The sequence below is a fragment of the Procambarus clarkii genome, chromosome 42, assembly GCF_040958095.1.
Source record: "Procambarus clarkii isolate CNS0578487 chromosome 42, FALCON_Pclarkii_2.0, whole genome shotgun sequence".
Taxonomy (NCBI): domain Eukaryota; kingdom Metazoa; phylum Arthropoda; class Malacostraca; order Decapoda; family Cambaridae; genus Procambarus; species Procambarus clarkii.
Window position 1 is genome coordinate 2184195 of NC_091191.1, and position 11882 is coordinate 2196076.

The 11882-nt window shown below is 40.1% G+C and overlaps 1 protein-coding gene across 1 annotated transcript; it reads right to left on the reverse strand.

Annotated features, from left to right (window-relative positions):
• Nucleotides 1–1328: 1328 nt before the first annotated feature.
• On the reverse strand, nucleotides 1329–11666 carry blw (ATP synthase subunit alpha blw, mitochondrial). The gene is made up of 8 exons (XM_045762175.1): nucleotides 11511–11666; nucleotides 10072–10177; nucleotides 9785–9913; nucleotides 5038–5233; nucleotides 4400–4692; nucleotides 3233–3717; nucleotides 2923–3067; nucleotides 1329–1943 (listed from the first exon to the last, which is right to left on the reverse strand). The coding sequence occupies exons 1-8, from the start codon at nucleotides 11574–11576 to the stop codon at nucleotides 1711–1713; spliced, it is 1653 nt and encodes a 550-aa protein (XP_045618131.1). The 5' UTR covers nucleotides 11577–11666; the 3' UTR covers nucleotides 1329–1710.
• Between the last annotated feature and the right edge of the window lie 216 nt (nucleotides 11667–11882).

Consider the following 11882-nt stretch of genomic DNA (forward strand, 5'->3'; position numbering starts at 1 on the left):
AGATAGGTGTAGGGAGTAGGAGACCAGATACAAGGTATCATTTGGGAGATGAAATTCTTCAAGTCAAAGAGAGAAAGACCTGGGGATTGACAGCACGCCAGACCTATCCCCTGAAACCCTTATCAAGAGGATAACATCAGGGCATACATCAGGCTGGCCAACATAAGAACGGCATTTAGAAACTTGTGTAAGGAATCATTCAGAACCTTGTATACAACACATGTCAGCCCAATCCTGGAATATGCAGCCCCAACATGGATTCCATATCTAGTCAAGCATAAGACTAAACTGGAGAAGGTTCAAAGATTTGCCACCAAACTAATACCCGAGCCGAGAGGTATGAGCTACGAGGAGACACTACGGGAGTTAAACCTCACGTCGCTGAAGACAGAAGAGTTAGGGGGGACATGATCACCACATAAGATTCTCAAAGGAATTGATAGGTTAGATAAGTTCATGCTATTTAACAAGGGGCACACGCACGTGGGGGACACGGTGGAAATTGAGTGCCCAAATGAACCAGAGATATTAGAGAGAACTTTTTTAGTGTCAGTGTTTGACAAATGAAATGCATTAGGAAGTGAGGTGGTGGAGGCAGACTCCATACGCAGTTTCAAGTGTAGATATGATAAAGCCCAGTAGGCTCAGGAATCTATACACCAGTTCATTGACAGTTGAGAGGCGGGACCAAAGAGCCAGAGCTCAACCTCCACAAGCACATAGTGCCGATCCCAAAACTCAAAGATCCAGCTAATCCAACGCTCATCTCTCTCCAGTCAAGACGGCTGATAGAATGGCACTCAACAGACTTAAGTAGAAAATGCCTAAACTTCACCAGGACATGTATGCTTATAGAAGAGGGGTTGGTACAATGGAATGTATTACAACTGTTACCCCAATTGAATGACAGACCAGGAATGCTGATATTCCTGAACCTCGAGAAAGCTTTTGAACTGGCTAGCGCCCCAGCTATTCTGCTGCCGCCTCATCGACAGAGGTCAAATGTAACCTTGGGATATTTAGACAGGCGTTCACAAACAAAAAATATATTTCCAAAATTGACACGATGCCCTGTTCTGAGTCCTCATTGTTGTTATATTATATATATTACTGTGTATATATATATATATATATAAATTCAGTCATGCAAGTCAACTTTCTTATCCATACACATATTGGCACTTTCGACCCAATAGTTGCCATACATCACTTTTTATTTGTAGGAAGACGGGATGATAAATTTCCCTTTTTTTCTCTCCAGACTATTCCCTTGCCACACCAAGTTTCCTGGGTACAGATAATGAACCAAGGTTAATAATAATTAAATAAAAAATGGCTTTAATTTATTACTCGAGAACCTGTACATAATTGATCCATCAACAGACTGGAGGTATTGATAAAGCTTCATTGAGGATTTTTTTTTTATTCTGAACAGACATTATAATTATATACATTCTGGTTACCTCCTCAATTATAAAATATGGAAATGTAAAGTAAGAAAGGTGTATACAATACTCCCTTCTCAAGTTGACATTGGCTTATATACAATGACCACAATGGGACACAAAACTTATGTACCTTCATGGAGAGTGCAGATTTGGGGCATGCTTTTATATAAAACATAAGAACTTTAAGCCAACTCTCACCTGACTCGACCCACTAAAGGAAAATGCTAATATCCCATGACTTTACCTATTTAGCCTTAATAAATTAACCCTGGAAAGTGGCTGTGAAGTCTACAACAATTTGTTTTAGCTTTGCATCCACATCTGGGGTGATGAGTCCCTCCTTGGCAATACTGCTGAGAATATCCTGGTGGCTAGTTTTCATCATGGCCATAAACTCCTGCTCGTACTTGGTGATCTTAGAGGGGTCCAGCTTGTCGAGATGGCCACGCACACCACAGTAAATGACTGCAACCTGTTCTTCAATGGCCATGGGAACTGAAAAGATAAATATAAAATCCATGAATTGCTAGGGAAGCTTACATTAATATGCAGCTATTTTTAGACCAGAGTAATATGCTCTTAGAGTTCATATTTTACATAACTGATAATTTTTTTTATGAAGTGTAAATTGGTTACTTATCAAACCATAAAATAATTATAGTCACCTACAGAACAAGAATACATTTGCTTTACAATATATAGTGTGTGTAATACCAAATATGTAGTGTATATAAATCCACTTTTGGAGTGCACAAAAGCCAGCCAAATCCACTATGAGTATAACTTTAATTAAATCCACCAAGAAAATGCTATGCATTTTACCAGGCTTTACAGCAGTTCAAATCAGATTGTCTCCAGAGTCAACTTGGTTGTTGGCAAGCCAATATTTGCTTCTCTTCTACAGGTGAGATGTGTACAGTCTTCAGGCAGTTTGAGCATCTTTTTAGTTGATAGCCTTTCAACTATTATTCCTTCCGTCACCCAGATGTGGCATCGGTGCCTTCCATCTGCCACTCTGGGAAAGTCTTTCAACTATTATCTACAAGTGATGGGCAATGAGGTTTTTTCCTTCTAGGCAGGTACCCATGACAGTTTTAAGATTCCATCTGGGTTCATTTATCATGGCATGATTTTAGTCTTTGGTGGTGCTCTCTTCCTGTCCCTCATGTGACCACGGCTCCGTTTCTGAGCTAATTGAATAACTATATATTGATATAGTATTGTACTGCCTAATTGGCCAATACAAATACATGTACTTTATAATGTTTGATATATTAGAACAAAATGAACCATTCTCACTTCAGAAAAATTTTAGATTAAATGTTTCACAGCACAAGTGAGCCTAGCATCTAAATTAAAGTTATAGCGGAAAGAAATTGGACAACAAAAAATGGTATATATAAATATTTTTTATCACAGACAATATTGAAAATACAGTAAATGATCTGAACAGCACCAGTACTGTATCACCTACCATACTGTCCTTGCTTCAACAGCTCAGTAAGGCGAACACCTCTGTTCAACAGTTGCTGAGTGGAAGCATCGAGATCTGATCCAAACTGGGCAAAGGCAGCAACTTCACGGTACTGGGCCAACTCAAGCTTCATGGAGCCAGCAACCTGCAAACCCAAATATTAGAACAATGGGACTTTTAGGAACCTTAATATTAAATTGTTAATATACAAGGAAGGCACATTAAATTTTGCATTTAAGATTTATAATGTATAAACACCCATAAAAACATCGAATGATTTTCATTGCCTAGATAAATCAAGTGTCCTTACCTGCTTCATTGCCTTTGTCTGGGCAGCAGATCCTACACGGGATACAGAAAGACCAACATTGATGGCAGGGCGGATACCCTTGTAAAAGAGCTCCGTTTCCAAGAAGATCTGTCCGTCAGTGATGGAAATGACATTGGTGGGAATATAAGCAGACACATCACCAGCCTGAGTCTCGATGACTGGCAGGGCAGTAAGAGATCCGCCACCGTGTGTATCGTTCATCTTGGCAGCACGTTCAAGAAGACGAGAGTGAAGATAGAACACATCTCCTGGGTAAGCTTCACGACCAGGAGGACGACGAAGCAACAGGGACATTTGACGGTAGGCTACAGCCTGCTTCGACAAGTCATCATAAATGATAAGTGCATGCTTGCCATTATCACGGAAGAATTCCCCCATGGCACAACCAGCATAAGGTGCCAAGTACTGCAGAGGAGCAGCATCAGAGGCAGTAGCAGAAACCACAATGGTGTACTTCATGGCATCTGTCGAGATATTTAGAGAGAGTTGTCAATATAATGCTTGTATGAATTTTATCAATTATATATTTATGTGACAACATTCAAGAAATTTTAACAGGAACTGAACATGTTCAACTTAAAATTTTGCATCTAATTATTGAACGAGTGCGCACTACAAAAGGAACCACCTACATACAGTACTTAATTTTTACAATTGTTTTACATCTCTTATGGAAATTAAATATAAAAAGGTGATTTCCATTTGTTTTAAAGGTGAAATACAGTACAGAACATACAATTTGCACGGAGAAAAATTCTGACAAACTTGTGTAAATTTAAGTTTTATAAATGTTTTATATTAGATAATTTATAATTATCAGGTAAATCATTAACTACAAAAACATGGACCGAAACTGCTATTACAGTACTGTAAACTACCTACTTCAAATCATGTCTGAGTACTTCCTCAGGTTAAACCCTACAAAGTTCACCAATAAATTCTTCAAGTTGCTCTAGCACTATTGCTAACATCGTAATTTATAAAAAAGTACGATGGCTCATTAGTGCAATGAAATCAGCTGCAAAGCTACATATACAACCCATGTGACCAGTACAAAGTCTTCATAAATCGGGGCCAGCAGTGTTCGCAACATAACAGGCATTAGGTGTCTACCAAAATGTTTCAAGATAGGGCATTAAACTTTACCAGCATCTGTGAGCCTCTTCACAATCTGGGCAACAGTTGACCTCTTCTGACCAATGGCAACATAGATACAATACAATTTTTTCTTCTCGTCAACACCATCATTGAAACGTTTCTGGTTGATAATTGTGTCAATAGCAATCGCAGTCTTGCCAGTCTGACGATCACCAATGATCAACTCTCGCTGTCCACGGCCAATTGGCACCAAAGAGTCTACAGCCTTAATACCAGTCTGCATAGGTTCCCTTACAGATATGCGTGGAATAATGCCAGGGGCTTTTACACCAACACGAGCCCTGTTAAAAATAAAAGTATCTCCTAAATACACAAGTACAGTACAGCATTTATACCTACAGGCGTTTTTTTTTTTTTAAGAACTAAAGGTCTTTCATTAACAAATAATTTAAATTTTCATTAAGCACAGAAAATCACAAGAATAAAGCTCAAGCCAATAAGTTATTTTTCTGCCATGGGCTATATTGATTTGCCCTATTTCAATATGGCTACACACTTGCTAAAATTAAGGCATTATACTTTAAATTAGGGGTTAGGGTTGATATTTTGCACATACCATTTACCAATCTTTAGTAATGTTTAACTTGTATTGTCATTAATATTTCAAAAATTATTTATTGACATACCTGTTTGCTCCAGAAAGGGGTCCCTTGCCATCAATAGCATTACCCAAGGCATCAACAACACGTCCAAGGATAGCTTCACCAACAGGAACATCCACAATGGCACCAGTACGCTTCACAATATCACCCTCACGAATAAGTTTGTCATTACCAAACACCACAACACCAACATTATCAGGTTCCAAGTTCAGAGCCATACCTGCAACAGTTAAATTAAGCAATTGTATGTTTACAGTAAACACTATCATGTACACTGATAAGTTCACTAGCCTGCTGGTACACCATGATTATCTAGACATTCCTAGTAGCACGAGATTTAAACCCATACTAGGCACTCGCCTGCAGGATACACAGCCTAGGGAAAGGCATAAATAGCCAAGTACAGTTTTCAGCACAACAAACAGCATCCATCAAATTTTACACTACAAAAGATAACTGCACCAAATGACACACCAGACAGTGTATGCCAAAGGACTGCAGCAAGAATAAGTGCTGCTCCTCTCAGTGTTACTGCACATGCTGACTAATGTGTGGAAATGTTAGCAATTTGCAACCGGAGTTTGTTGCAACCAATTTCGCGTTCGGAGCCAACGAGAAATTAAAATATTCTAGATCTGGTCTTTACGAATAATGAAAACATTATCAGATACCACATAATCAGATCACAAGCTCATTGAAGTGCAAACGACCATCAATACTCAGAATAGACCTAAAACGTTGATAAAGCGAGAGGGCTATTCAGTAAATTTAATTTTAATAATAAAAGGATAGACTGGGAGATAATAAACAGGGAACTTACAAACATTCCATGGGAAACTGTTCTAAGTAATACAACTCCTACAGAAGGAATAGAAAAACTGACTTCGGAAGCGTATCAAGTCTGTCTGAAACATATTCCTTTGAGGAAAGCCAGAAAGAGATCCAACGTAGAAAAAAAACGCAGATGACACTTTAAAGGAGGTAAAAAAAAAATAACGCAAATGCTTATGCAGACACGAATTTCCTGTCAAAGAAGGAAGAATTTAAATAAGGAGATTGAAGAAATCGAGCGAAAATTGAAACACTCATATCAAACTGAAGGCAGAACAGAAAGCAATTCTGGAAATAAAGAAAAATCCAAAATACTTCTTCACATATGCCAAATCAAAAGCAAAAACCACTGCTAGTATTGGACCTATTCGTACAAGTGAAGGTTCATACACGGAGGATGACAAAGAAATTAGTGAAATCCTAAAAAAGCAGTATGAGGACATGTTTAACACTCCAATAAACAACATGAAAGTGGAAGATCCAGACAATTTCTTTACGCGGGATATTCAAACCCCTGTAAATATAACCGATAACACGAGCGCATTAGACTTTGAAAGAGAAATTGAAAACATGCCTATGCACTCGGCCCCAGGTCCAGATTCATGGAATTCAATATTTATAAAGAAATGCAAAGTGCCGGTAGCACAGGCACTCGGTATAGTGTGGAGGAAGAGCTTGGACATGGGGGAGATACCAGATGCACTTAAAGTAGCAGACATAGCCCCTCTACACAAGGGAGGGAGCAAAGCATTGGCAAAGAATTATTGACCAGTTGCACTAACATTGCACATAATAAAAGTATTTGAGAGACTGATTAGGAGTCAGGTCACCAATTTCATGGAGACCAATGACCTTCACAACCCAGGCCAACATGGATTTCGAGCGGGAAGATCGTGCCTCTCGCAGCTACTTGATCACTATGACAGTCACAGAGGCATTAGAAGAAAAACAGAATGCTGATGTGATATACAAGGACTTCGCAAAGGCTTTCGATAAATGTGACCATGGCGTGATAGCACACAAAATGAAGTCAATGGGAATGACCGGTAAAGTAGGACACTGGATACTCGGTTTTCTGTCAAACAGGACTCAGCGAGTAACGGTCAACCATATAAAATCTAGTCTGAGCGCAGTTAAAAGCTCTGTACCTCAAGGTACAGTCCTTGCACCGCTGCTTTTCCTTATTCTCTTATCGGATATAGATAAAAATACAAGCCACAGCTTCGTATCATCCTTTGCAGATGACAAAAATCAGTATGAAAATTACCTCGGCTAAAGACATTTAAAAACTTCAAGCTGATATTAATAAAGTTTTCGACTGGGCATCAGAAAATAACATGATGTTTAACCCTCAAACTGCTAGGGGGCCCAAATGGAATTCACACCCACAAGCGCAACAAAAAAAATCCAAAAAATTCTTTCGTCTTACAGAAGTGTTCATTTTTGTTCCCTGATCACGGAAAAAATAACAAAATCGTAGGTGGCATATTTTAGCAGCAATAGGGTAGGGAAGTGTGGCAAAAAAGGGGCGTTGGCAGAGCCTTCGCCAGACGAGGTCTACTCCGCCCGAGCTGTCAGACGGCAGTTGCCACAAATATATTACCTAATTATTTCAATGTCTGATTTTTTCTTAGTTTTTTGCAGTAACATTATTCCATACAGTGAATTGTGGTATATTTATATTATAAAATGTGTGAACCATCGCTGTACTCAGAATTATGGTGTGCATATTAGTGATTCAATTATGTTCATAAAACAACAAACAAATAGTTTTGCTGTTGTTACACTATATACACACGTTATATATAAGTATTTGCATGTTTTGTACACCATAACGAACTACTAAGTTGGTCTTGCGAGTCAAAAAGCAACGAGGAGTGATCGCCAAACACCAGCGAGCCACTCACTCCCTCAACACCACCTCACTCACCCTCATTCACCTCCCACAATACTCTTTGTATTTATTCACTATACACAGACTTTATATATACGTATTTACATGTTTTGTTCACCATAACTGTACATCTAAGCTTGTATGGTGAGTAAAGGCATAAAGACGTAGCTACTCACACAGTCAGCTGATCGGCGGCTGCCCTCAAGGCCAGACGCACTAATATTTATCCTCCAACAATATTGTTTGTGGTGTTATTACGCTATATACACATTATATATAAGTATCTACCTGTTTTATTCACCATACCTGAACAAATAAGCTGGTATGGTGCCCAAAGATCATAGTGGCCATCAGTAAATAACATGCCAAGTCGTGCAGACGACGCTCCTCCCTCACCTAAATGGCGGCTCCCAATCTACTCCTCTCGCTGTTATCTCTCACTATACACACGTTATATATAAGTATCTACATTTGTGTTCACCATGGCGAACCACTAAGCTGGTATGGTGAGTGCAGTCAATAAATGGTGACCACACACAGCCAGAAAACGACGCCACAACCCTCCCTCCCACAGTCTTACTCCTCCCTCCATGGAGCACAGCGCTAAATATCACCACAATCCTGCTATTATCAGAATCTTGGTCAGTTTTATCACAGTCAGGGGGCTTCAGTAATACTATCACTGCTAAATAATAGCAGTATCATTTATATTATGGTATTTGTAGGCGATGCTGTGGTCACAAGCTGAACAGCGGTGCTGTGAGCTCGTGCTGCGTGCGCCAGCCTTGGTGGCTTGCTCAATACTGACGCTGTAACACCCAAGAATGTTGGCCTGGATTTTTTTCTAGGTGGCATCTGGCAACTATTGGTCGTGGCTGTACTATAGCTGCCCCTGTCCCAGGCGGGGCGTTTAAATTATAGCGCTAGACACGAAATCATATATAAATGATGTGCGCGGTTTCGGTTTTGTCACCGATATCATTTATATATGATATGCGCGGTTTGAGGGTTAACAGTGATAAATTCCAGGTACTCAAGTACGGTAAAAATGAGGACCTTAAACATAATACAGAGTACAAAACACAATCAAATGTGCCCATAGTAGGAAAACAGCATGTAAAGGATTTGGGAATAATGATGTCTGATGACCTAACGTTTAGGGAGCATAACCAAGCAAATATTGCGTCAGCCAGAAAAATGATAGGATGGATTACGAGAACTTTCAAATCCAGGGATCCCATCACAATGGTTGTACTCTTGAAGTCAATTGTGTTGTCCCGTCTTGAGTACTGCTCAGTACTCACTTCCCCCTTCAGAGCAGTTGAGATTGCCGAAATAGAGGGAATACAGAGAACATATACGGCACGCATAGACGCGATAAAGCACCTAAATTATTGAGATCGTCTCAAAGCCCTCCAAATGTACTCACTAGAAAGAAGACGAGAGCGATATCAAATAATATACACCTGGAAGATACTGGAGGGCCAAGTACCAAATCTACACAGTAAAATAACAACGTACTGGAGTGAACGACATGGAAGAAAATGCAGAATAGAACCAGTGAAGAGCAGGGGTGCCATAGGCACAATCAGGGAACACTGTATAAACATCAGAGGTCCACGGTTGTTCAACACCCTCCCAGCGAGCACAAGAAATATTGCCAGAACAACCGTGGACATCAAGAGGAAACTAGATTTATTCCTCCAAGGAGTGCCAGACCAACCGGGCTGTGGTGGGTATGTGGGCCTGCGTGCCACTCCAAGCAACAGCCTAGTGGATCAAACTCTCAAGTCAAGCCTGGCCTCGGGCCGGGCTTGGGGAGTAGAAGAACTCCCAGAACCCCATCAACCAGGCATCAACCAGCAAGCAGCTGTCAATGTTTAATAATCCTCTGAAGGAACTTTCTGGAGTAAATTTTAATTTATACTTTGCAAACATTCTTTAACACAGTTGTGTACTGCACTATAGATAAGGTATATCAAATATTTATAAAACATTGAAATTGCCCAAATTTAAAATATTTTGAGTAAACAAATGTCTATATACCCTTCAGTCCAGAAGAAAACTCTACCATCTCTTCAGCCTGGATGTTCTTCAGGCCATATACACGAGCAATACCATCACCAATGCTCAGCACACGACCAGTCTCCTCCAGGTTGACTTTGGGGGCAGCACCTAAACAGAACAAAATTTATCATAATAACAAATATACAATTAACCACAATATGAAGAAGTCAATATGAAAATTATATACAATTCATCAATCCCTATTAAAAATTTTTAATGGAAAGGGGAGGAATGAACACCACTAAAACTGAAGAGAAAAATTGTACCAAGAATGCGTTCCTCCAGAATGGTGGAAACCTCTGCAGTGGCAGCAACATTGGTGGTAGAGAGCTTGCGCGAGACAATATTTGCTGCTGGCAAAAGCTTCACAACCTAAAAAATAAAAAATTACACTCTAAATCTAGACAATGTAGCTTTTGATGAATATAGGGAGTATGTTTAGTTGCTTTTGGCAATCCCAGGTCTGTTAAGTCATGAAACATGGATTAACACAGTACATAGCACAGAACAGTAACATTGTGTACAATTGCACTTTAATACAAATTTTCAGGAGCACAAATTTTTTTAAATGGAATAAAATTTATTCATAAGTGTAGTGGTACAGGATTCTATCATAGGTCCTAGTTATTCTAATACAAATAGTTTAGATTCAGGAATGAACCTTGACAATATTATTGTACTTGTCAAGACTACCAATGAAGTACTGTATATCAAAACTGTATAGAAAATACATAAATGTTCAAAATCTAGCAATGGTTAAGGATTTTACCCCATGAAAATATATATACAAAACCATATATTAGAAATTTTTAACAGATACTGAACTACAGTATATGGCACAGTATGGGTTAAATTGCAGCCGTTGCAGACATTCCACATACCCATCTTCCCACCAGAGAACAGTGCACAAGACACCACCAGATAACATTTCACACTGAACAGTACAAAGATTTATCACTGCCACTACTGACAAACTTACGTTAGTGATTATAATCTCAAGAGGTATACCTCTAGTCCACCAATGTCAGACAAGACAACTTACACAATTAACCTTTAACGTCTGAATACAAGTCACTTTATACACAAAAAAGTCAATTTAAATCTGATGGAACCCCCTCTAACCAAACTAGAGTTTTCAAGACAAGAGCAACATGCTCCATGTGTGTACAGCTTGTCTGTGGCTCTGGGGTGTATGCTGCTCTCTTAGGCCGAATTACACACTATTAGGATACGTGAAGTATACTAATTGTTACAAGTAGATACAAATTACATTGTAACCAACAGTTCGCAAACCGATTTTCAAAGCTAATTTTACCCAACCCATCCTAACACTGGCTAGCCAAACGATATACAAGGTTTTCATAATTAGAAAAGAGCTTTGTTGTTTTTACCCGTAAGGGAGCAGGGAGGGTGGGAGCCCTGGGTGACGGCCCCCGGCTCCTGCACCGTCCGGCTCCTCCCACCTCCCACTAGTATAACATTCCCGTCTCCTCAACTGTCGTGTGACGGCTGACAGCCCTCAGGGCATCACTATACTCCTTAGAGGTGACATTGCAGGAAGGTAGATCAGCTGATCCCAGAGGGACCGGCGGCCGGCCGGCTGGGACACTCACACCCACTAACAAAACCTTATTTTCCCTCCCTGTAGCAACATAACTGGTCGCTACGCACCCTCTTACAAGAGCTATGGTGACCAGAAAGTTACCTGTGGGCTTGCCCTGGGCAGGTTCCTGACGAGGGAGGAGGCGAGGCGTGCTGAGAGAAGCGCCATGGTGGTGTCTGCTGCTTACTGGCCGACCCAAGATGGAGGAACCCCGAGCCTGGTGTCCGCACCCAAAACCACTCTCGCCTCTGCTACACCTTCCCTGTCACTTACTACCCCCATACACACACACATATACCCCCTATATCATATTGGCTATTCAGATTGGTTGTAAAATATGACCGTCAACCGAGACATTCTTAGGAAACTCTAATATCAATTTGGGTGCGAGATAAAAACAAAAGTTATACATAACGTCGTCTGCTGGCAGCAAATATTGCCGGAGAGAATAATATTCGCTCTATAATATACCGG

What these genes read in the sequence shown, in the direction of transcription:
- blw (XM_045762175.1), bottom strand. Translation starts at nt 11,576, where the DNA reads ATGGCGCTTCTCTCAGCACGCCTCGCCTCCTCCCTCGTCAGGAACCTG. An exon ending in TGCCCAGGGCAAGCCCACAG is followed by an intron (nt 10,178 to 11,510) that starts GTAACTTTCTGG and finishes TTTATTTTTTAG; the next exon opens with GTTGTGAAGCTTTTGCCAGC. An exon ending in TCTGGAGGAACGCATTCTTG is followed by an intron (nt 9,914 to 10,071) that starts GTACAATTTTTC and finishes TGTTCTGTTTAG; the next exon opens with GTGCTGCCCCCAAAGTCAAC.